The sequence below is a fragment of the Dipteris shenzhenensis genome, chromosome 18 (genome assembly GCF_047967505.1).
Source record: "Dipteris shenzhenensis isolate YYH24624 ecotype China chromosome 18, Dip_SZ_1.0, whole genome shotgun sequence".
NCBI lineage: Eukaryota > Viridiplantae > Streptophyta > Polypodiopsida > Gleicheniales > Dipteridaceae > Dipteris > Dipteris shenzhenensis.
The window spans coordinates 54,028,164-54,054,924 of NC_141613.1; the positions used below are offsets into that span (position 1 = coordinate 54,028,164).

General features: G+C 44.6%; 1 protein-coding gene across 1 annotated transcript; it reads right to left on the bottom strand.

Moving 5' to 3' along the window:
- Positions 1 to 637: 637 nt before the first annotated feature.
- On the bottom strand, positions 638 to 23,922 carry LOC147891428 (uncharacterized). Its single transcript, XM_087389696.1, has 3 exons — positions 23,702 to 23,922; positions 15,332 to 15,420; positions 638 to 919 (listed from the first exon to the last, which is right to left on the bottom strand). Exons 1-3 carry the CDS (start codon positions 23,735 to 23,737, stop codon positions 772 to 774), a joined length of 273 nt encoding a protein of 90 aa, XP_087245822.1. The 5' UTR covers positions 23,738 to 23,922; the 3' UTR covers positions 638 to 771.
- Positions 23,923 to 26,761: the final 2,839 nt, after the last annotated feature.

The following is a 26,761-nucleotide window of genomic DNA, read 5'->3' on the forward strand; positions in this document are numbered from 1 at the left end:
AAAATTGCCTCAAAGGGCTCTAAGATATCCAAAACATCAGGCATTCCCTCAATCAAAGATCAGAACTAGTTCGACCCTTGTTTTGCAGCTACATTTAGAACCTCAAAAATCCTCGTCAAAACATCCTTGAAGATGCAACAGAAGGTCCAGAGTGTTAGAAGGAAGTTGGATCTAAGAAACATCTTTCCAAGGCAAGCAGCCCTAAAATGGTGCCTCCTAGACATGAAAGATCAAAGAATAAAAGACAATTAGAGGGGGAACCTCAATACTCTCACGTACAACACTCAATGCTTGCTTTCAAAACGATATACCTTTCTAAGATTAAAATATGTCCAATCGTACAAATTCAGTATTTTGTCGTCCTGAAGTCCAAAATTTTTGAACGAGCTTTCAGCAGAACCAGGGTTTAAAAATTTCAAGCGAGGGGCGTTCAGGTTAGAGAACTTTTAACACCATACCACGGCAATCTCTAACATCCCTTAAGTTCAAAAATGGCAGCAAACACCATCACTCATCCGGCAAGAAAATCTCTAACAGATGACCATTGGCTGCCTTTTATCAGTTGCCAAATGGCACCTACTCCCGGTCTAACAATGAATAACAATGATAAAAAGAAAACAAATTCAGCAACAAGTCCTTACTTTAGAAAAACCACTTTATTGATTGTTGTATCGAGTCAAATAGAAATATCTTGATGCTTCCGCACAAAAATCATCCAAAAATTTGTGAATAGTCCTATGGCTTCTGCATGGCCTTCACAAAGCAAACCCCTCACTCTGATTCACTGAAGCGCTTGTTGATGCTGGCAAAAATTTCTGGAGGTCGATCATGCACATACTTCCGAAGAAAATGCTCCCTGAAATGCTCACCCTCCTTGAAGTTCTCCAAATAGCCTGCCGCTCGATCCTCTTTGTTAATCCTTGAATCCCAAAAACAATATAAGCAATGACATGTCAGCATCAACCACACTGTAAGGAAGTGCATTTTTAAACTGAAAAGACAGGCGATGTGAATAATGTGACATACATCCCAGTATACAAAAACTCCTTCTCACCACAAAGTGTGGTTCATGTGCTTCATAAGAAGCTTCATACAGGGAAGTATTATCAAACTAAATAGGATACTGCCCGGACTTTCTCAAGTGCTTTCGCAGTAGCCCAACCCCCCCCCACCCCCAAACCAAAAAAAAAAAAAAAAGCCCGCCCCCTCTCTGTCTGTCTGTCTCTGACTCTCACTCTGTCCCAATCAATCAAGGGCCAATGCAACACATGAGCCCTGAAACGAGAAGAGCAAACGGGGTTAACAGCTGGCTATCCAGCTTGGGTTTGGTTGAGGGCTGATGTTTATGCCACATGGGCACTAAATGCAGCCATTGCTAGTGTGTGCTGTCGACAGACGGTGGCATAGCAACAGGTCTTGCTTGACGGGCTGTCATAAGGAAAGAGTGGAAGCACTGTTGTGTGGGCACCACCGAGAATGGTTGCCCCATGGGCAGATCTTTGCCCAGCCATTCAAGGCTGGAAAGCATATACAAGAGGCATTTATAGGGAAGTTCGGCATGCCATAATAGGGACCAGATCTGGCCGACTAGGGGCCACACTGAGATTCACCATTTTTCTGTCAGGACTCCCCACCCTATCTAGGGCTGAATCTTCTTATTTAAGGGGACAGAGTAGCCTTCCAAGGAGCCTTCATGGTTTACCCGCAAAGGCAGTCCCTCAAGCCTCGGAAAAAATGGGAGGAACAAAAATTGTAGGATACGTTCTGGTAATGATTATTTTTCCCAGGTCCGAATATTGTCTGTCATCTACACATAGGTGCATATATTGGAGTGCAATCTGTGAGCTATTAGGGATCCAAGGAAAACCCTACTCTGCTGCATGGGTACTTATTTCTCCGACAATATATTAGAGCTAGAGGATCTAATTCACTGACTCCATTAAATCGAGAAAGGAGGTCTTCGGTCTGAAGGAAGGTGATTCCGGAATCAGTTAAGTGTGCTTTTGTCGGGTGTTACATGTTTCAGTTTGTGTCTTCTGGTCTCGTCACATCCAATGGCTTCACGATCCCTGTTCCCAACTTTGATGAGGAAGCAATTTGGATGGGAGCACTTACTCACTGTGGAAGGTGAAGATAGATAGCCAGCTAGAGGCCAGGAAAATCAGTAAGGTGATTGCACATATGGATCCGAAGTCCAAAGAAACAGTTGACGCCACGATCAAGATAGTGACACCTGCAGACCCGGCTGGGGTTAGAGAGTGTCCATCCAATTAAGACAATAGGCGGTCAAGTGATCCCTCACATCCAGGCTCCAGCTTGCAGAGATGGCCTCTTGGGATCTTGAACATTCAGATTCAATCATTTACTACGAGGATGGAGAAGGATGAATCAATGCATGATTATCTCACCACACTGAAGGTAGTCACAGAGCAGCCAGTGGCCGCTGGTCAAAAGGTGGACAAAAAAGCAGTGGCCATGTATGCTTGCAAAGAGCTTTAGATCATTTGTTACCAATGTAACCACCACAGATAGGTCAAAGCTGCTGTTGGAAGAGGAGGCTGGAATGATGATGCTTGATGGAGATGATGACAAGGCTTTTGTTGCATCTATCGAAGGCAAGGTCAAAGTGGGTAACCTCAGCAAGCACAAACCCAACAGGAAAGATAAAAGTCTTCACATCTTGGTAGCAAAAAATTTAACTAGTGCTTCCATTGTGATAATCCTGGACACTCTTGGATAAAATCGCAAGAGGAGGGCAGAAAGAAAAAGGAGGAAAGGCCAGTAAAGAATATTCAAAGTCAGATGAAGTATATATTTGAGTACATGAACCAGCCATTGTGTTTGCTCATTGTGTTGGGAAGAATAGCATAGAGGCAAGATATGCAGATAATGGCATCACCACGTACACCTCTAAGATAGAAGAGTTGTCCTGGGAGCCTATAGATCCAGACTTTTCAGTTAACCGTCTGAGAGTTGTTAGGCAATCATCACCAATCTTGAAGATAAGCAAAGTCAATCAGAGTTGAGGCATGATAAATTTGGAGACATTAACTGGGAAAACAGATCAGAGCTACAAGGATATGTTGAGATGGATGAGCTTCTACTATCGGTGGGCACTTCGGATAGGTGCATGCTTTGCTTTACTGACAACAAGAGGACTGGGTCCTGAGGGAGGTTGCACGTCTCAAGCCAGGTCTATATTCTCCTTGCTTTTTATTCATAATTTCAACAGTTTTCTTTGAGTGGATGGTTTTTTCAAGTGTCTAGGACAGAGGACAAAGAATTCTTGACATGGACCTCAAGGAGACTAAGTGGTTGTAAGAAATAGCTGATTAGGAGGCTTCTCTATTGGTGTTCAATTGCATGATTGAACTCCGTTGAGGACTTTCGGTCGGAGACACGGGAGAAGTCAGAGCATCATATGGTGACTCTGAATGTCTCAAGGTCCATTCCTACTTAGGAGCTCGGATTCAGAGACAACAAAGTGTGAGGTCAAAGTTCATATATAGACACATGATAGAGGGGATCTATGTAAAGAAAAAACAGGGTCATCTCTCTGACTACGTTCATTGGACGAGCACGTGGTAAGCAAAACAGGCCAGAGTGCTTGCTACCGGATAGTTAAGGAATTCACATCTGTAGTTTGGGTTTATCTGGGTCACCTCCCCACCTGTGAGCCGCCAAATGAGGAGGACATGGGGGAGGTGGAAATGTCACGTGGGAAGAGAAATGGTATGCCACGGGTAGATCTGAAGGAATGCACAAGGCTGCGCATGGGCAGCATATAAGCTCCCATGTGGGCAGCATGGAAAGCAAGGCAAGCTGTCAGAAGACTGCAACAGAGGCAGCAGCAACCTGGAGCAGAAGACACCTTCAAAGTATGAAGTCCTCTAGAGGGCTGTAGACAGATCTGCAGACCGGTGCAGGAACCAGGAGCAGATTCCAGGAGCTGAAAGACTAGTAAGGGCAGGAAGAAAACCTGCAGCAGACAGGAGCATAGTTCAATAACTGTCACCATCTCTCTCTAAGCACTTGTACACAAAGTGTGATTTGAATTCACATGTGTGGTTTCTAGGCCACTTTCACCGCTGTGGGGAACATTGGCTGCAGCAAGAAACCTCCACCTCTATCTTCTATCATGTTATGAGAGCCCTGAGGAAGACTCACACAAGTTCTGGTCTGGATCCTACATCATGTTGCAGACGTGCACCTGCTTTCTAGCGTAGCCCGGATTCCCAACACAGTCCTGAGGCCCTATGGGCGCCTTCTAGTGGTATGGGACGCTGGGAGGTTCTGGACTGGTTGGATGCAGATGTTTGTGCTAGAAGCCCAGCCTGTGGCTCGAGGGGATGCTGAAACCGGTCTTCGATAAACAGGCAGTGATCTTCTTCTACTCAGTCATAAACTTCATAAATGGCCACAATGCAAGCTTCAGTCACTTCAATCACTTAGCACAACTTAGAAACAAGCTTCAACAACAACAAAGGTGAGGCTAGAATGCCCCTGCTCAATGAAAATAGTACACAGTGCACCCACTGGCTGCAGCAAGAAACCTCCACCTCTATCTTCTATCATGGTATGAGAGCCCTGAGGAAGACTCACACAAGTGCTGGTCTGAATCCTACATCATGTTGCAGACGTGCACCTGCTTTCTAGCGTAGCCTGGATTTCCAACAGTCCTGAGGCCCTATGGGCGCCTTCTAGTGGTATGGGACGCTGGGAGGTTCTGGACTCGTAGGTGCAGATGTTTGTGCTAGTAGCCCAGCCTGTGGCTCGAGGGGATGCTGAAACCAGCCTTCGATAAACAAAAGAGCAGTGATCTTCTTCTACTCAGTCATAAACTTCATAAATGGCCACAATGCAAGCTTCAGCCACTTCAATCACTTAGCACAACTTAGAAACAAGCTTCAACAACAACAAAGGCGAGGCTAGAATGCCCCTGCTCAATGAAAATAGTACACAGTGCACCCACTGGCCCCAAATGCCTTGGCGCCCCTTACGGTATTTATTTAATGCTTCTGAATGGAAATGCTTTACAACAAGGGTTCAACCCTGCACTATTCCTCTCTGCAAATCCTCTACTTGTCTTCAAGGCATCTAATCCAAGTGCACCACTAGAATTCCCACTGGCAAGGCATACTCGTGCATTCACTTCTGATTTGACACAACTTAGAGGCAGTCACGCATCCAAACCACTGGCAAACTGAGCTCAAGGCACAGCCTCAAGGCTATCACATGCATCCACACTGTCCTTAGGCCTTCCACAGGATCACCCTTGCCTTTGGGTGCTTGCTAAAACCCGTAGGAGTCCTGAAAGGACTGCACACAACACGCATGCACTACAAAAAGCTGCAAAGCAAGAAAGAACAAGGAAAAACAGAACCTGGAACCAACTCCTGCTGTCTGTGGCAGAGGGGCGAGCTCCTTCCTCGCGCTCATCCTCTGTCCAAGATCCCCGCAGGGTGCAGGTGTCTTCCAGCAATCAGGAGAAGAGAGAAATGAAGGTAGAGAGCGGAGGGTGAACAAGAAAGAGCTGTAGAGGAAAGATGGTTCACAGGTCTGTTCTGAAATGATTGCCTCGGGATCTCTGCCTGAGTCCTCCTAAGAGAGGGTGTCAAAAGCAGCAGGGAAAGTTCCTCCTGCAGCCTGCACTCGTCCAAAACAGCTCCAGAAACCACCACGCAGCCAGAAACACGTGCACAAAGGTCCACCACAGCAAAAGACAACCCCGGGCACCTGTTGGAGGCAACTAAACACGTTTGTATGGATGTCTGTACGGACTATACGAAAATTTTTAAAAAGTTCAGAAATGACTTCTGGCACTTTCTAGAGGTGCATACTAGCCTTGGAACAGTCAAAACAAGCTTAAAACCGCTGAAAACAAGCTTGAAACAGCTCAAACAGCTTAAAAACTGCACAAGAACAACTGAAAACGTCCAACACCTCTGGGAGAGTGAGGGGAGAGAGATGGAAGGTCATGCATCTCCTCCTTGCCATTTGCCCCTTCATTAAAGTCTTGATCCCCAGACCAAGGACAACGTTGGTTGTCCTTGAGCCCAACTTTTAGACCCCTCTTTTAAAGCCTTTGCCTTGCCCCTAGGACCTTCTGGTGAACCTAGACTTTGCCCTTAGGAACTTCTAGGAAGTGTGCACTTCCTCTAGCCAGTCCCTCACGGCCAAACCATTACAACACTTAACCATGGTTAACCCCGGGTTAAGCATAGGTTGAGTTATGAAGATACTTTACATCACTTTTCACGTCCTCGAGACATACCAGAACATACATCATCTGTAAGATACAACTTGCAATGATAATATGGGCTAGGAGAGCTCGAGAGTCCATCCATACATCAATGCATCCTCTATGTCAAGTGTCGCGAACACCTATCATGGAGACCTCACGACAGAAATACTGTTAGCAAGCAGCATCTCGGGCGAGACAATCGATGCCACCAAGCGATCTCCAAACATATGAGCAGTCTAAATCAAGGAAGGGGAGGTGCTACCCTCCTCTTGAGCACCAGGCAATGCTCCAGATCTCTGCTCTGCTGAACATGTAGGAGCCTGTACCGTAGTTGGCGCAAGTTGAAACGCGTCGAGGTAGAGCTACAAAATCTGAGGTGAGTCTACCAGGTCACCCTCCTCCATCCACCTCGCATCTAGTGCAGGATAATTCCTGAACTTCACCAAATAGCAACAGGAAACTCTGCCTTTCACTTGTCTTTCCATATGTGTCAAAATCTGTTCCGGAACCAAGATTTCATCCAACCCTTCCACCTCGGGCTGATCCTCATGCAGCAGGTCAACAGACACATCACCTTGGAAAGGCTTCAATAAACTCACATGAAAGGCATTGTGTATGGTCCAAGTGGCAGGTTGCTTCAGCCCGTTTGTGCTCCTCTTGGCTTTTCTGGAGAGCTATTTTGACCTTCTCGTAAGCAACATCCAAACTTTCCACAAATCTGTCCGTCTCAGAAATCTTCTCTTTCGTATGCAGAATGGGAGGTACCTTCCGTTCTCCTGCCACAATTTCAAAGGGGGCTTTCCCGTGGATGAGTGTACAGTGTTGTTGTACGCGAACTCAACAAGTGGCAAAAATTGCTCCATTTCGATTGCTGATCCGAAACATAGCATTTGAGAAGATCAAGGGCACTGGAATTGGCTTCTTCGGACTGCCCATCAGATTCAAGATGGAAAGAGGATGAGAAATTCAGCGTGCTACCCATATTCTCAAAGATACCTCTTCAGAAAAGACTTGTCATCTGCGGGTCTCTATCACTGACAATCAATTGAGGCATCCCGTGATGTTTAAACATAAAGAGTCTCGCCATCTGGTCTGCTGTAATTTTCTTTCTGACGGGAATGAAGTGGGCCTGCTTGCTGAATCTGCAAATAATGGTCCATATCCCATCATGTCCAGATGGTGTACAAGCAAGATCAAAGATAAAATCCATGGCAATGCTCTGCCAAGGTCCATCAGGAATAGGTAGAGGCTGCAGCAGTCCAGCCGGCTTCTGCCTGTCATATTTCACCTTTTGGCAGGTGATGCATGTCCTAACATATGCCTCGGCATCTTTCCTCAATGATGGCCAAAAGAAATAGTGCTCCACAGCTTTGATGGTGGCATCAATGCCTCTGTGTCTTGCATAGGGTGGAGCATGACTCTCTGTCAACACTTTGGGCCTCAACTGTTTCGTGACACACAATCTGCCATGCATCATCAGAAATCCGTCTTTGAGAGTATAGTGCTCATGCCTCTATCCATCAACCAACTGATCATAAATCCGTCAAAAATCAGCATCATTGGCATAGTGATCCTTCAAGCTCATCATGATATGCAATGGTCACTGCTGAAACTTGTGGCTTAACAGACATTGCATCTGGAGTGGGCTTGCGTGAGAGTGCATCTGCAACAACATTCTTCTTCCCAGGCACATGCACAATTTGAAAATGAAACATAGAAAGAAAATTTGCCCACCTCATATGCTTCTCAGACAACTTTCTCTGAGCGAGAAAGTACCGCAGTGATTGATGATCGTTCTCAACATGAAAATCAGCACCCAAAAGATAATGCTTCCAGGTCGAAAGAGCATAAATGACAGCCAGCATCTCTTTCTCATAGATGCCAAAATTCATTTCAGCATCCTAGAGCACTCTACTCTTGTATGCCACGACTCTTCCATCCTACATAAGTACCCCTCCTACGCTGTTCCCACATGCATCTGCTTGGACAGCGAAGAGTTTGCGAAGATCTAGCAAAATAATCACAATATGTGAGTAGAGTCACTCCTTCAGTAGGTCAAAAGCTGCAATTTCTTTGGGACCCCATCTGAAAGTGACCCCTTTCTTCTGTAAGGCATGTAAAGGAGATGCAATCTCTGCAAAATACCGAATGAACCTCCGTAGTACCAGCACAAGCCCAGAGAGCTGCGTACTAAATATTCCAGACCCCTGTAACCTATCCAAAATATCATCTATCCGAGGTATAGGGAATATGTTCTTAATCGTAATCTTATTGAGGGCTCTATAGTCAATGCACATCCGCCAGGATCCATCCTTCTCCTGGACCAAGAGCACGAATGAGCAGTAAGGTGAAGAGCTGGGCTGAATCAGCCCCTTCTCCAGCAGGTCCTTGACCTGGTTCATAATTTCCTCTTGCTAGGCTGCACTGACCCTTTAAGGAGGTCGGTTAGGAGGACTGCTACCAGGGATTATATCTATCTTGTGGTCTTCTGGCCTTTCAGGGAACAACTCCTATGGAAGTGAGTCAGAAAAACAGTCCCTAAACTGAAAAAGAAAATCTGTCCACTGTTTTTCCAGCTTAGAAAAATGAGACTCTTCTTCTACTCACTTCTTTTCAAATGCAAACACTAAATACGCTGAAAGATGTTTTTTCATTACGTTGCCAATGGCAGAAGCAGATACAACAGGGATAAATTCTCCCTTCAATTTAGCATCCCGAACGTGGGTCTTGCCACGGTGAGTGATTGTGATTGTTTTATTCTTTGTATCCAAAGGAACCCCAACACGAAAGTGCCAAGGTATCCCTAGTAACACATCACAACCATTCAACGGCATAATATAGAACTCTTATGTGTACACGTAGCTCTGAATATGCATCCGCAGCTTGCCTATCACCGGAGTAACTGACTGGCTAAGTCCCAGACAAGCCATATCTGCATCACACAAAGGACCCATCTCTTCTGCCCTCATTCCTAACTTTCCAGCCAACTCTGGAGAGATGAAATTGGCCTGGGCTCCCGTATCGAAAAACATCAGAACTGTCTTATCTCTTATCTTGCCCCATGCCCGGCATAACTCTGTAGCATCTGTATTCTGAACGGCCCCAATCAAGTCTGGCAAAAGACCAACACTGGGCTTGGGCTTTTTATTCTTCTGATCAGTCCTCTTTTCCTCCTTGTGCTCACCCTGCTCAAAAGGAGGGAACTTCCGCTTCTTATGTTGGCATTCAAAAGCCCTGTGGCCTTCCTCCTTGCAAATATAAGACTTGTTGGCATCATAGAGAATTTGCTTTTCCTCATTAGACATGCGGGTCAGTACTCGCCTCTGTCCTCCAACAAACTTTGCCTTCATGGACTGCGAAAACTTTATGAACTTCATAGGGGATTCCGTCTTGCTGCCCTTTGACCTTGATGTCTCCTGTGAGCTTCCTTTGAACCCAGAAACTTTCCCTTGCATTAGTGCATAAGCTGTAGTGGCATTCTAAACCAACTAAGACATATTGGAAACCCTTGTCTTCGTGCAATAGGCCCGAATCTCCTTTGGCAACCCGCAGCAATATCTTTCAATTTGCTCGGACAGCGGTACATGTCTAAAAGAATTCACTGACAGTAGGGCTTCCCGAAACTTATTATTGTAGTCCTCCAAATTTTCTGCAATTTGCAGCATCCAACCTGTACCAGGCGGTCATGATATCCACCTCAAAAGTGGTAGTGAGCCATGCTGCTGAGAAGACCTACTTGAATTCGACCCAAGTGGTAGGTGCTCTGCCTTGCAAGAGGAGGTTGGTCCACCATTGGAGCGCATTGCCCTTCAAAAAGTTGGCTGCCTTTCGGACTTTGGAGGATTCTGTGAAGTGTCCACCTCAGTAGGCAGCATCAAACTGTTGCACGAATGTCAAAGCCTTCAATCTGTCCTGCATCCCATTGAAAGTCTCAAACTTGACAATTGCCCCTCCCTCCTTGTAATCTTTCAATTTGCCTTTAGGGGTGAGATTGTCATAAACGGGGGGCTGTAAAAACGGTGGGGGCATCACTGCTCCCGCATTCTAAGCCATTCCAACCGTACCCATGGTGGGGTTCGGCATTCCAGGTCCCACTCCCTGCATCTGTGGCATATTCCAAGTATTGCCCATTGTCCCAGGCATTCCTGTCTGCATCCCAATGTTTGAGTACATCATATTGGCATTTGCAGGGGGCATTCCACCCATCATAGGTTGCTGGAAATTCTGCATTCCCGGCTGCGTGCTGCCCATAAAGCTACCTGGCATTCCGGGTGCCTCTATGGATGGTGCCACCATTGCCTGAAAAACTGATCCCCCTCCGAAATATCCTAGATGCATCATGGGCTGAGGAGTCTGATCGAGGGCATCTCTGACGGCTGTCCACCGAAAGAAACATGCCTAGAAGTCTTCTTATGCTTCTTATGTTTCTTCTGAGATGACTTTTTACTTATAGGGGAAGCAACCATAGGGGGAGGAGCTTGCATAATCTCCGTGACAGCATGTTGCAACTGTGACAGGGATCCCGCTACACTTTGCATTCGTAGCTGAAAAACTGCATTGGGATCAAGCTCCTCTGCCTCATCTACCTCATCCTGTGAGTCCTCCGTAGCATGCTTAGGAGAGAGTGGATGAGCCTCACTGTCCGGCTCGTCATCACCCCTGCTGGTACTGTGCTCCTCTTCAAAGCTCTCAGATGCTTTGTCTTCGTCCTGCCCCTCCTCTTCAAACCTCTCACGGTGGGACATGCTTGCTAAGATTGATGGCTATAGCAACAATTGCACTGAAGGTGTCCTTCACCCAACACTACCAGGGCTCACCTCTGTAGGAAGATGGTGACGGTCTCGGCAACGGAACCACTGAAACCGGCCTTCGATAAACAAAAGCACAATGATCTTCTTCTACTCAGTCATAAACTTCATAAATGGCCACAATGCAAGCTTCAACCACTTCAATCACTTAGCACAACTTAGAGACAAGCTTCAACAACAACAAAGGTGAGGCTAGAATGCCTCTGCTCGATGAAAATAGTACACAGTGCACCCACTGGCCCCAAATGCCTTGGCGCCCCTTATGGTATTTATTTAATGCTTCTGAATGGAAATGCTTTACAACAAGGGTTCAACCTTGCATTGTTCCTCTCTGCAAATCCTCTACTTGTCTTCAAGGCATCTAATCCAAGTGCACCACTAGAATTCCCACTAAGCATTCACTTCTGATCTGACACAACTTAGATGCATTCAGGCATCCAAACCACTGGCAAACTGAGCTCAAGGCAGCCTCAAGGCTATCACATGCATCCACACTATCCTTAGGCCTTCCACAACATCACCCTTGCCTTTCAGTGCTTGCTAGAACCTGTAGGAATCCTGAAAGGACTGCACACAACACGCATGCACTGCAAAAAGCTGCAAAGCAAGAAAAAACAAGGAAAAACGAAACCTCGAACCAACTCTCGCTGTCTGTGGCAGAGGGACGAGCTAGCCTTGGAACAGTCAAAACAGACTTAAAACAACTTAAAACGGCTGAAAACAGGCTTGAAACAGCTCAAACAGCTTAAAACCTGCACAAGAACAACTGAAAACGTCCAACACCTCTAGGAGAGTGAGGGGAGAGAGATGGAAGGTGGGGGAAGGGCATGCATACACATGCATGACAAAAGGCACCTCCTCCTTGCCATTTGCCCCTCCATTAAAGTCCTAAAGGACAACGTTGGTTGTCCTTGGGCCCAACTTTTAGACCCCTCTTTTAAAGCCTTTGCCTTGCCCCTAGGACCTAGTGGTGCACCTAGACTTTGCCCTTAGGAACTTCTAGGAAGTGTGCACTTCCTCTAGCCAATCCTCTAGCCAGTCCCTCACGGCCAAACCATTACAACACTTAACCATGGTTAACCTCGGGTTAAGCATAGGTTGAGTTACGAAGATACTTTACATCACTTTTCATGTTCTCGTGACAGATGCTCGGATTCTATGGGTCCTAGAGCCATGAGCATCATGGTTGGGTGGTGAGCATGCCTGTGCCTCTCTTTGTGGTCTATGATTGATTGTTTGTGCTTCTGTGCAGGTTCGTATTCTCAGGAGCGATCGTGGTGAATTACTAAAGGAGAGAGCGATCTCTGTTTGGATCTTCCAGAGGTGCAAATTTCGTTTTTACACTGCTTTGGCTAGAAACTGCTTAGTTTTTCGTCAGTAGGTAGGAAAGGAGTGATCTCCATGTGTGTGAAGATGTACACTGGTTGGTTTGGTGCATGATAGGAAGAAAAATTTGTCAGTTCGTTGGAGAGGAAGGGGTCAGGTTGAGGCAAGATTGGTGTGGATTCTGGGGGGCAATTAGATGACGTTTTTTGGGCTGATGATGTGATTTGTGAGGGAGAAGAGTCACAGGGTAGAGCTTCTTGATTGGAAAACCAAGAGGGACCCTAAGTTGTAGGCCCTTACTCTAAGTGAAGGGTAGAATTCCATCAGGCTGAGTTGAAATGACGAAAAGCACCCTTGCTTTTTCGTCAGAGTACACTGCAAGGCATCCACATAAATTTGAAGGACTTCGCTTTCTTGGAAGTTAGGGCACCAGTTTAGGACTTAGGGCTCAGTTTTCCTATAAAACTGGTGCTCCTAACCTCTCGCTCCAGGTTTATTGATGCCTACTACTTTGCGCCCTCAACCTGTCATTTTTTTCCTTCCCTGCCTCCTACCACCAGCTACCACCTCTCGCCATCTTTCCCCTCTTTGGTATTTCACCAGTTCTTTGCTTTGATGGCACCTTCATCGCTCAGGTTTTGGCACAGCTCACGGGTTGTGTGGACTGTCAAGCTGTTCGTCCCCTATTTGACCCCCCGAATTTACTCATCAGCACTACATTCAGCAATTCGTCAGAGAGGGCAGTTTTCAATCGGTTCCACCCGCCCCTTGCTATTCCCACGTTTGCTCAGTTGGTGCGCCAAACTCTTCCCCATGTAGGCTATCCTATGGGCTATCCATAGATGCCACTTATTCCTTGGAATGTGCCTTGTAGGCCTAGTTATAGTCAGTTAGGACTACTGGTACAGTTAATACATGTACCACCTAGGTCAGTTAGGGCACTTAGTCCAGTTAGGGCAGTTAGCCCTAGGGTTTTGTTATGTTGGCTCCCCCTTGAGCCTCCACTCTCAGTTTTGCAGCAATCTGGTTTTTCTCCTTCTTCCAGTCATTTCTAAGCTTCCAATGCTTGCCACAGCCAACAGTGGTATCAAAGCAGGTCGGGAATCCATTCCCTCAGCCATTGACAGCTTTCCCAAGCTGATTGGCAGCCTCCTGAGCCCTCATTCCTGCTGGTCTTGCTGGTTTCTACACACCCGAGAGTGTTTGAGGCCTCTCCAAGCACTTCTGTTGCAAAAACCCTCACTTTGACGCGAGAAGACCACACTTTGGAGCAAGCACCACGAAGGGAGCTGCATTTCGGAGCATCTTCCAGCCTGCTACAGTAAATTCGACCACACGTGTGAATTTTTGTTGCTGTACGGAATCCGTACAACTGTAAGGCCTGCTGTATGGAATCCGTACACCTGTACGGACACATTTAAGGCAGGCACGGTGCTGTACATAGCATTTCGTGACTGTACGGAACTGTTGTGCTGTGGCCCGTATGGGTCATTTTCGGACTGTACGGATCATTTAATGCTGCTGCTTTGCTGTACGGATCTGCCTCGGGGCGTGTGCCAGCAAATTTGAAGCTTTCCAACATTTTGAAACTGTTTCATGGTGCATGCCAGCATTTTGGAGCTGCCTCAAGTTGCGTGCCGGCTGTTGGAGCCCTTTGAAGCAGTTTTCTTACTGCCTCGAGCTGCGTGCCGGCTGTTGAAGCCATTTGGAGCGTGTTGAAGTGATCTAGAGTCCACTCCTTGAGCCCATTCTGCCTCATTTGGCATCCCTTTGCCCCAGGCTGCGAGTTCCCCTCCATTGGATCTTTTTCTTTCCATTTCTAAGTGCTCTCCTTCTCGTGGGAGCACTTTCTTTTGCTGTAATTCTCATTTCCAGCCCTCATTTGCTCGCATTCAGAGCCTTACACAACTGTCCTTTCGGACTACATCATTGGGTAAGCCGTTGTTGCATTGGTTCTTTCCAATTTTTGCTTCATTTGCATTACTTTCCCCCAATCTAAATCTTGACCCAATCTACTATGTAAGTCTTCCAAATTAATTTGGGAAGAGGCGACTTGGTTTCAATAAACAAACTGATCAACTAAGAGGACTTCTTATTCCATACTCCAAATGAGTAATGGATGTCCTAGGGATTAGGCAACCATGCCTACATATACCTTAATTACCATTGTCACCTTGGGTGATGTATATCCTTTTGCAATTGGACCTTAATGCTGCTACTGCCTTGGATAACATCTCTCTCTTTTGCAATTGGAACTAGATGTCAATACCCTTGGGTAAGCAAGAATCTTTGGAACATCACCCTCACAATCAAGGCACGTAGTATGGGATCGATTTTTCATGTCAAGATGACTTAGCTCTAGGATTAGGCTAAAGGTTTGTTTGATGTATTACGCCTATGACTTGGAGGTTAGTATGCTAGCTTTGCCCTCTCTGATTCATATTATTCGTTTGTAAGTTTCAATGTTGCCTTTGGAGTCTATCTTATCATTGCACAATCTAAGCTATGGTCACTGTTAGATACAAACTAAGCTTATCTCATTGGTTCAAGGCCCAAGCAAAGGCAAGGCATAAGTGGCATACATGCGGCAATTGCCAATCTCCATGATCACCTCCTAATGGAGCTACAAGCTGTAAGCTGCAATGGAGTAGGCTTGAATTTAGTATTGCGCCAGCATTTTCTTGAGCAACATCATGAAAACTGCTCGACTTGTCGAGATACTTTTAGAACTTTCACCGCATTCCGGGAAGGTGTGTGAGCGTGTTATCACACCTAACACATCCATTCATACCTATAAAATAACCAAAAACATGCTCACTCTCAAGAGCCAAAAGAACGTGTGCTTCCTCTATTGCAAACGTGTCAAATCTCTATATTGTTAACAAATTGAAAAGATGGGCAACTCATTTGTCTTAGATACCAAAAGAGGCTAGAGAAAGCTAGAGAAGCACACCTGACATCCGGATGTGAGATGAGACCACGAGCCATCATAAACCCACACAATCCAACAGCGGTTCCAACGGCCGCAAAGAGAGGCCACACCTAAAACACCCACAAGTTCCAACCCAATCAAGCCTTGAAAATGAACTACAAAATTAAAAAGAATCATACCTCACAAATCAAACCAAAGCCCACATGTCAACAACAAACAAATTATCCAAGCTCTCTCTCTCTCTCTCTCTCTCTCTCTCCATATATATATATATATATATATAACTTACTTGCTGAGCAGCTTCAAATGACAGCCCAAGGTGATGGGCTAGCGACCCCCCTTCGAGCTGATGTAGACCTCGCCCATACCTTAGATATACTTGTATGAGTGAACCATGACGCTACCACTAGATCATTCCCCACGGCCCGATCTACAATGCACCCTCAGCTGGGAAGATGCCTCAGAATCCATGGTTTGATGATAAGTGCTAAGAGGTGAGATCTCACCTCACATGGGAGCAAGCATTGGCCCATTTGACGAGGTTTGAGTCACAGCGGATCTCACAACATCTGACACAACGTAAGAGGCGGGCATTCCTCACATATGATGGATGAGGTGATTCAATCTATTCGAGGAGGTGACCCCACCTTTGCAAGGGACTCCTATCTGAGCCTATTCCCATCACAGACCCAAATGTCTGACACACCTATATGTGACATCCCTCTATGACATCCCAGTTTAGACACCACTTGACGTATCCACCCTCCCCGGGCCCACCACATGCATTTTGTTATTTTGTTCACCGCACAAAATGTGCGAGCTGCCAGAGAACCCATGAGGGGCTACGCACTAAGCACTTCGCACATGGACAAGAGATCTTGGCCCCAATCCTAGCACATATGTTTAATCATGTTGTTTGAGGCAACCTCCCCCCTACTTGGAGTACCACCATCATTGTGCCAATACACAAAGCAGGGGATCCTCCATGGAATACTGAAAACTACCCCACTCTCATTATTGGTCAGACACTAGCCAAGATTTATGGTTCAGTACTAGAGAGAGAGATCATCTCCTACACAGAGACACACAAACAAGAGCATTGAAACAAGCTGGGTTCCTCTTTTATTGTGTTTGCTTAGTTGCATGGTGGAGACGCCCACGGAGGACTAGAACTAGTCCAAAGAATTAGAATGCATGCATTTGCTAACCTTTAACAAGTGCAATGTGCTTGGTGGTGTTTTATTCGTGGCATGTATATTGTTGGGATATCTCAAGGTGCATGCCTCAGGCACACCTTATGTTTCTATGTGTGAGTGCTAGAGGCACAGTTAGGTGCCCACAAGCACAGTTAGGTGGTGGAAAAGCCACATAGGATGATTGAGTGAATCTAGGAGCAGATTGAGGAGATGATTGAGGAGCTTTGAGGTCATCAGTGATGTCAGTGACCTTGTATGAGGTGCCTACTTAAGGACCTCTTTCTTCTTCATTCTATAAGCAAGTATTCTGAGTTTGTGTCCACTCTACTCTTTCTTTTCAGTATTCCAACATGGTATCAGAGCCCTTTGATCCCCCTTGAGCCCATTTCTGCCACATCATCATCTTCTTCTTCTCCATTTTCCTCTTTCTTCCCAAAATCTTTGAGAGCTTGGTTCTCCATCTACAAACAGCCATTGCCCAAACCCTCTGAGCTGGAAACTCCTCTAGTATGGGCGAACTTCCACCTGCAAGCAATTGAAGAAAAAACGTCTGTGGTGGCTGCCATTCTCCAAACAGCGAATTTCTTCTGTTGCTCAATACTCCCTGCATACTCCGCCATTGCCTGAGCCCTCTTAGGAGTAGATGGGCGACCTCAAGACGAAGATTTTGAGCCATTTTTCAGGTCATTTGGTTCAGTAACGAGGGAGAAATCGTCAAAACTCAGTTTCAGCCTGTAGCAACTCTCCTGGGCAAAAGTGCACACCATTTCGTCCAACCTCTGTGCTGGACCTTCTCTGGTATATGAGCTTTCTTTTGCTTCAGAAAGCCCTCTTTTCCTTGCTTTGAAGAGTGAGCTACAAGCCCTCCAAGTTCAGCTTTTCAGTTTTGACAGTTTTGGACAAGTTTTTGAAGATGATGCTACATAAAATGCTACTCTAGCATTTCTGGTTTTTTGAAGCTTTCAATAACTTCAGTACAAGTGTGGATTCAGTTTTGTTTTGACTTGCAAGACCTGGTTTTGATTGGAAAATGTTTATTTCATCCACTTCTATGAAGCATGTAAGAAGAAGCATCATTGTTTGAAATCTAGTCACTACTATTTGCTACATTAAGTGCTCATATTTTGGAAGTCTTTCAGTTATTTTTGCCTTGTAAGAGAGATAGACACTGCCCAATATTTGGGTTAGACCCTCTCATGGCTACCATATATAATCTTGAGAAGTTCAATGGAAAGGGGTTCCATACATGGCAAATGAAGGTAAATTTTGCATTAATGCGGGAGAACTTATGGGGACTTGTCAAATCTACTCCTACCGCTTCTTCTACGGCCTCAAATGCTGGGGAATCTTCAGCTCCGACACGACCGGCAAGGGATCCAGCAAGAGAAGAAAAAGCATATGGTATAATTGCTTTAGCTTTGGGTGATGATTACATACATCATATATCTGACTTGGAGTCTCCATCGGAAGCATGGCAGAAGCTAGATTTGATTTTTGGTGCAAGCTCTCATATTTCTAAACTATCACTTAAAATCTCTTTCTTTGAATTAAAGATGGCAAGTGATACTACTTTAGCTGCCCATGTCAACTATATGCGGAGTCTTATGACTCAGTTAGCTTCTATCAACTCTCCTATCACCCCTGATGATGCTATGGCAGTACTACTTAAGAGTATGCCTGAAAGCTTTGATCACATTGTAAGCACTTTGAAGAATCTTCCCAATCCAAACCTTGAAGGCATTATCTCAGCTCTCCAAGAAGAAGAAAGACACATGGAGGAAAGGCAATGACACTGCTTATGTTATGAAATTCCAGAAGGGCAAGTACTCTCCTTGCAATCACTGTGGAAAGACAAATCACCTTTCAAAGGACTGCTTCAAAGTTAATCCATGTAAGCACTGTGGCAAAAACAACCATAGTGAGAAGTTCTGCAGAGCCAAAGCAAAGACAGAAAATGCAAATCTACTTACAGTTAATGAGCCTCCACAAGATGAGGCATCCTTTGAAGATTATGCATTTTAAATCATCTCTATGTATGCTCCAGATCTCTCTTTTTATGTCAAGGTACTCAGCCTGGATAGTCCTCCAAAATGAATGAAAATAAACTATTGTGTTTTGTGTGTTTTGTAAACACCTCTGGTCACCTTATGATGTAGGCCATGTGTATGTTTGTTCCATGGTACCTCCTACAGACATTGTGTGCATGTACATGTAGGAGAGATAACCATTGGAAGGTCTGTTTGTATCCCTTTCTGTTTACCTTACACCCAAGGGAACCCTTGCTAGCATGAGAACCTAGCCATAGATTTATCCTTGACCACCATGAGATGGCATGAGAAACTATGAGACTAGATGTATCCTTGACATAGCCTGAGGCATTTCCTTGAGGGGGGGTTTGTTGGGATATCTCAAGGTGTATGCCTCAGGCACACCTTATGTTTCTATGTGTGAGTGCTAGAGGCACAGTTAGGTGCCCACAAGCACAGTTAGGTGGTGGAAAAGCCACATAGGATGATTGAGTGAATCTAGGAGCAGATTGAGGAGATGATTGAGGAGCTTTGAGGTCATCAGTGATGTCAGTGACCTTGTATGAGGTGCCTACTTAAGGACCTCTTTCTTCTTCATTCTATAAGCAAGTATTCTGAGTTTGTGTCCACTCTACTCTTTCTTTTCAGTATTCCAACATATATACCTAGATGAATCCAGGAAACATTCCCAAACTCATCCTCTAAAAATACAACATAGTGCAGTTTCAATCTCATGATAGTCACTCACAAGGTTGAAAACCATAAACTCCATCATGCATAGCAGGGACTAGCTACTATGACATCCCCACTGACGTCATCAGCGCCCAACAGTGGGTGTAGACCATAGTATAAAAATATGCTCTCACACATACAAATCCACACACCCACACATACTTGAGCATCCATTTATACAAAGGGGCATGTGTTTGGAGAGGGCTGAAATCTCTACATTTTAAGGGGAAAAGGCATGCAAACTGAAGTGCCAAAGGGAACCATACGTTCCAAATTGCTAATTTTAGCAAGATTTGCCACAATTGGAATTCTTCACGCCTCTACTAGTTTGGAGGACAATTTTTTGAAGAGCACTTGCCGGGGCGGGGTGGGGTGGCGCGGGGCGGGGGGAGGGGGGGGCAGCCCTTATTTCTAGCCCTTATTGTGTGTGTTCTTTGCTCCCTCTTCCCCCTCTATCAATTCCTTCTGATCCCCAAAAAGAATTTGCTGCTATTTCTCATCAGATGAAGCTATTAGATGCATGTTTTCCTGTGGATTCCAAGAATTTGATATCTTCTCTAATGCCAAACTGCAGCAAATTCAAAAGCTACTACAAATTCTGCCATATGATGCACTTTGATTTCACCTGCTGCTGCGAATTGAGGATTCTGGCTGCAATTTTAGTACAATTCGTTTTTAGGGTTTCGAGGCTGATTACAAATTCGTTTTTAGGGTTTCAGGGCTGATTACAATGGAGTGGAAGAGGAGGAGCTAGCTCATATGAGGGTCGACTGGATCATCGAAAAGAGACGACCCATAGACCTATTGGTTTCCCGTGGATATAAATAGACTCTCTCTCTCTCTCTCTCTCTCTCTCTCTCTCTCTCTCTCTCCTTAAGAGTGTTGGAGGAGTGATTCATCATCAGACCCTAGAATCTTGAGGATAGAGGAGTCTCACATGCATTGAGGATTGCCATTGGACAGATGCAGGTTTCATCCCATTAGCTGAGGATTGAGACGGGGAGAGCAGCAAGTATATGGATCTATATTCTATGCACATTGGGGGTGGTTGAGACAGAGGAACGTTTTCTTTGTGTCTGCCCAGCCTACTATGAGATTCGGGGATGATACCACTGTCTCTACCAGGAGAGGAGCGGCTTCAGCCAACGCATGACTGATCCAATTCCATGACCAGGTCTTTGGACCCTACCTGATTGAGATGCCTCGACACAGGGATCGGTGGTGCATTATTTATAACTCCCGAGGATAAGGCCTATCTCTATTGGCCCTTCGCCATGCCTTTCTGTCCTCCTCTCTTTTAGCTCTTGATTCTTCATATCGTTTGATCCATTTCTCCACAATTGTAAAGATAAAACGTGTTCACTTTGAGTTGCAAGGAGATTTTCTTTTTCTTTTTCTTTCCCTTCCCTTGTTCACCCTCTCCTACAACCCGTGGATCATCACTATCATCCCAAAGTCGAGGTATGTCTGGATTGAGTTGTATACATGCAACTGGTTTTGTGTTGACAGGCTACTCCTATCTTGCAGCAAAGATTGGAACTGTGGGAGAAGCGTTCCCTAGAGTAGCTCCTAGGCAATTCAGTGACCATGGGCATGGCTAATTGATTACAATCTACCATCTAAGCAACCGCTGCAATTGATTCCTATGTAACCTTCACCTTCGCCTTCACCAAGTACGTTAATCCTCAAGCATTGTCACCATAAACAAGAATAACCATCAGTAGCCTATTGTTGGTCTCAAAGAATTATGCAAGACCTTCAAGGCCTCCGACAACATCTGTGCCGATCCAATGCACAAAAGCACCAAGTTTGTCATCATTTCAATTGTTGGGACAGCGTGGAATTGAGAAAATCAAGTGGCTCTTATTGCAAAACTCTCACAATCCAAGAGGGACGACTTACTCATATGTATGATAACGGTCCAGTTGGTCCAGAAATGATGCCAAAGAGTACCAAAATTGAGCATGAACTTCCCAATGTTAGATGCATGATCACTTGAAGGCATTTGCAAATCTAAGACCAAACAATTTCCCCCAAATTTTCCACACACCTGCATCCGTCCTGAAATCAAATTTGTACAATTCCAAATATTATACTGCGCCACTGGATACCTTCAAATAATTGAAAATTCCACAGTTAATAGTCATTGTTTCTGGTCATTTTCGTTGGTCACCTATTTTGTAAAGCGTGGATCCCCTATTAACGTTCATTATAAATACCTAATACTCATTTGGTGAACAAGCATCTAAATAATAGGAACTTTATTGGAATTTTGGAAGGATTCTGTTTTTGGAAAAATTTCATTTCTAGAAAGTCTTTGAGTACTTTCTAGTCCAAGAGGGGAAGCCTATAAATAAGTTCGACTTGGCAATTGTACATACCTCATTATCAACAATACAAGGATTCTGTTACTAACAGCTTGGGTCTGAGAATTGTAACTGCAACTTCCAGCCTTGCTATCATGTTTAAATGTCGGCTATAAATAGACAAGTGTGCATCAAGTCATTGCTGACAATTATTTCCCTTCAGTTGAGCTACTGCCTATTTAGTTTGCTGCTTAGCTACTGCTGCCACTCTGCTATCTACACATGCATTTGGCTGTTAGTTGGGTGCTATCTAGGCCTCACAGCCCTTGGCTTAAATATCATGGGGAATCCATCGGATGGCACTAACTGGCTAATGGGCACCACCAAACACTTGCTGAGGGGCACTAACAGGCTAAGGCGACACTCCTGGCAAGTTCTGAGCCCAAACAGGGTCCACTTGGCCCCTTCAAATCGCCACGAGCTGCTGACCTAATTCTCTCAGAATTGAGAGAAATTATAAATATGGCCTCGTATCTATAACTCCAGGAGGATCGCGATTCTAACAACTTTAACCAGACGTCAGCCTTTCCCTAAGACTGACCGGTCGTGCGAAAGGATCAGAGAAACTTCTGGCAATAGACTTTTGCAAATAGATGGGTAGCTGCATCAAGTACTCGAGTGGTACTTCTCAGGCCAATTGGACAAATCTTCCACATAATCCCATAGATTTTGCTGCTCTGGACGGCTGCTATACTTTTAACAATAATTCCTGTCGTTCCACAGCTATCTGCTGACAATAGACTTGCTAAACTAGCGACAAGCTTCCTGAAGCCTGTAGATGCATCATGGTGACAATGAGAATTGAACTACAACAAAACGAAATGCCCCAGTAGACAAAGGGAGTGCAACAGTGTGCACTCCGCAGGTCTAGCACACACCTGACTAGGCACACAAGCAATAGGCTTGTGACAAGGAAACCACTTATAAAAGACATACCTTTGTAAGACTAGAATAAGTCCAATCATACAAATTTAGAATTTTTTGTTGTTCTAAAGATCAAAAATCTACAAAGACATCCTTTTCAGAATCTGTAATTAAATGATTGACAGACATCTATCTACAATGATTAAACAGCATCCCCTTGAATAATAAGGATAGGCCGCCCCACCGGGGAAAATAAAAATTTAATGTCGTACATGGATGGCATCTCTTGTGTACATGTGGCAGCTTTGTGATAAATAACTCCAACTTAAGTCTAGTCTCCAAGATAAACTAGTAGACCAGGAAATATTTGCCTTGCAATTCAAATTATCCGATCTTTTTTCACATAGTCTCCCTCAGTTTAAGAGTAATAGGCATTTAAAAAACCTCTTACAGAATCGTGACATAAATTTGCTTAACAACACATTACAGCTACAATATTACCTCATTATCAACTTACAATGTGCTAAGCTAAAAATCCTGTTGATACTGCCACTTTTTCAGCATTCACTTCAAGAATAATAATTTGAAGCTATGGCACATAATATAAGTTCTGGCATACCTAACATAAGTCGAGATATTGTTCGAACATACAGATCTAGTTATGAAATATCAGAATTCATGAATGCCCAAGGAATAAAGCAATCAAACCTACACCTACCTTTTGCCCCGGTCCCCATAGAGGGCGTAACTATGGTAACGCGTGTGCGCAAAGAAAACGCACACATTCGTTCAGTTTGTGAATATTTGATTAGCAAACGCCTACAATTTCCTTACAACGGTAATCGACTATACAGAAACAGCTCAACCTCTTCCACAAATATACTTTCAACCATTTTCTGAAAATTCCACTTAAATACTCAAACTCTCAAGAAAACGAAAACAGGCCTAGAAGAGAATATTGCGGGTGATCAACAATGTTCTAGTCGGTGCATTTATGGCTCACACGGGGCAAGCTTTCCAAAGATCATCATTTTACCATATTCTCGAGACAAACCCTTAGATTCTGGAAAAGCGTTATTACAATATTCGATCACCGCCAACGTGACCAAGTTAGCTCTTGATTGACCCTTCTTCTAATCGAACGGGGCCACGTTTAATCGCCCTCAAATCAGAATGCTTTCTTTCAGAAAAATGAACAGATAGTACCTCCGGCTGGATCCATCTAGAAGCACCTGGAGACATGACCACGACGCGAACGCGGATCCAAAAATGACGAGATCTACGCAGAATGGGCAACGGGGTCGTACAAGAAATGTGTCGCTTGCGATTCAGGCATTTTGGTCTGAACGAACTTAAATATGATTAAGTTGAGTGCCTAGGGTAGGTCCTTGCTGCTTGCAGCGGAGGCCTTCCCACTTAGCTTGCAACGTAGGCCCACAAAAGTGTTTTAAGGAATTTGTCATTCCACGTCATGGAAAAAATCTTGTGATAATAGGTCCCCCCCAGCGTGAAAAAATGGGAAATTTTCAATTAATTAGTTGTCGCACACGCGAATGAAGGTATTAAGGTAAAGGTTGGACACACGAATGAAGGTATTAAGGTAAGGTTGAAACTTGAATGAATTAATAAATGCTCACAATCCTTTTGCGAAGTTCTGCCAGCTTCCGCTTGGAAAGTTCCAGGGCCTACACGCTCTATAAACTTCAGCCGCCTGCGCGCGTATAAGAGGAGGAGGGGGGGGCTCGGTAGAGAACATGCAGGGGGGGCTGTGAAGCCCTCCCAATACAAACATGGAGGAAGGAGGGGGCTGAGGAGTGGGGAGGAAGCAGGCAGCGAAGAAGGAGGAGGGGGAGGAGGAGGAGGAGGAGTGGAGGACGATGAGGAGGGGGGGGAGGGAGGAGGAACCGGGAGCAGTGGGAGGAGAAGGAGGGAGCACGGGGGGTGGGGGAGGGGGGTATACGCTAGCTTAATTAAGCGATTAGGGGGGGTTAGAGCTTAGCTTAATCGATTAGGGGCGTAGAGAGACGTTAATTAATTGATTTTAATTTTGTAGAGCCGTTAGGAGCCATTATTATGAACACACTCACAAGGATTATCACTATAATTTCAATGAGAAACTGGGCAAAATATTGCAACAAGGTTTAGGGTGTGCGTGTGTTAATTTCCTTGAGACGAATAATGTATACTTCTTGTGCTTTGAAGTATCCCTGTAAGGGTTTATTCAAATGGCATAGGGAGTTTGTGGGTGGGTGCAGTTCTCAAATATATATGCCATGTGCTTTGGAGTACTCCCATGAGGTGTGCTCAGATGGCATATGGAGAGTGTGAGGAATATGACTGATTAAGTATTTGCATGTGCTTATCGTGATAGGATTTAGGGTCTACGTGTGGTAATTCATTCAAAATGAAGCAAGCATGCTTCTTGTGCTTTCGAGCATTCTTGGAAGGGTTTGCTCAAATGGCATAGGAAGTTCGTGGAGCATTTGTGTTTGCAAGTGCACTCATAAAATATTTGTTCCATGTGCCTTGGTACTCCTCGGATGGTTGCTTGGATGGCATACGAAGAGTGTGAGAAACATGGTTGATTAAGCATTTGGATGCAGTTATTTGAGCTATGCATGGGTCCAACTAAGAATAGATAAGCTCGAGTGGTTTTATGGACACAATGACAAAGATCATCACCGCAATTTAAGCGAGCAACGTGGTGCTAACAAATTTGAGATGGGATTTAGGGTGTGCGTGTGTTGATTTGTTTAAGATGAAACAAGTATGGTTCTTATGCTTTCGAGTATCCCTGCAAGAGTTTGCTCAAATAGAATAAGAATTTTGTGGAGCATTTGTGTTTGCAAATTTGCTTGTAATTTTTACATTTCGTGTGCCTTGGAGTACTTCCATGAGGGTTTGCTCAAATAACTTAAGGAAACTATGAGGAATGTGATTGATGAAGCAATGTGTATGGTCATTTGCGAAGGAATGTGATGATTGCCTCATTGTGATACACTATAGATTCCATTGGAACATGTCTTGAACAAATGCAACAAGGTTATGTGTATTTAGAATGCATGATTGTAGCATACTCTTGCTACATTATGACCCCAAAAATGAGAGGATTTATGTTTACTATGGAGGGATTCCATGGGATATTTATCTTTCCAAGAGGTATATATTGATTATAATGGGTATGTTCCACCGTGGGGTTGTCAAGACAGTAGCCATTAATGACAAATATGCAGAATGGGGGGCACCAACCTTTGTGAGTGCCCTAAACAAGCTAACAGTATGTACCAAAGCAAGATCTTAGGTTCTTCTATGGCAATCGATATGTGCCAATGATAGGGTTCCAGTATTAGGATGTGGGGTCTTTGTGCCTCCTTGGGAATAAGCTTTCCAAAAGAGATATTGGTGGAATCACCTGTGCTATTTTTATGTCATTGATGCAATCTTCTTTTTTTGGGAATGGAGGATGGGCCCAAAAAAAAAGGAGTGATGGAGGGGTTTTTTCTAGGGATGGTCTTGGCTTGCTACACTGTTCCTCGGCATTTTTTGAGGTTTTCATTGGTGTGCATCATGTGGTAATGTGTAGGTATGGATCCCAAAAATGATGTGGGTGAATGGTAGAAGTTATTTGTTCATGTGCAAAGAGAAGTAATCGTAGTTGTTTCTTGCAGGAACAATAGAATGATTGAAAAGCTTGAGATAGATGATACTTTGTTGGATACTTTTAAGCAAGGCATTGCCTAGAGAATGAGCAAGGTGTTGATTCTATGATCTTAGCTAGGAAGCATAACAAACGAGGATTGGTCAGCTAAATTATGCAAACAAATAACAACGATTATAGGAAACATAAAGCTGCATGAAGACTATAGTTACGTTGTGTTCCTAAGTAGAGGAAGCTTGATGCGATTGGGAAAAAAGCTTGGTGTGGCAGAGCATGAAAACCAAGCAAACATGGGTGTAGGAACATCAACTGCTCTTGGATCCAGTTTTAGAGGCAACATTGCCAAGGCAGAGCTTGTTGTGTGGCTACGGGAGGATAAATACGAAGTCCTACTCAAATACATGGGGTTATGGGAGTAGATGCAACTAGCTGCTTTGTTGCAAAAACATTCAATGGCACTACAGAAGTAAGGCTGACAAGTCGTATGAAGAAAGCTTCTATCCAAGTGAAGCACAAAGTGTTAGTGTTTGTCCTTGCCATGTCAACAAGCTTGCTGCATCGAGCATTTACACGGTACATCAATGGAGGGTCATTGCATAGAATGTTAT

Bases quoted from the DNA above. Each gene is read 5' to 3' on its own strand.
- LOC147891428 (XM_087389696.1), bottom strand. From the start codon at position 23,737: ATGTCTCCAGGTGCTTCTAGATGGATCCAGCCGGAG. The intron at 15,421-23,701 runs GTACTATCTGTT...TGGGTGTTTTAG, and splicing joins CTAGATGGATCCAGCCGGAG to GTGTGGCCTCTCTTTGCGGC. The intron at 920-15,331 runs GTGTGCTTCTCT...TTGGGATTCAAG, and splicing joins ATCTCACATCCGGATGTCAG to GATTAACAAAGAGGATCGAG.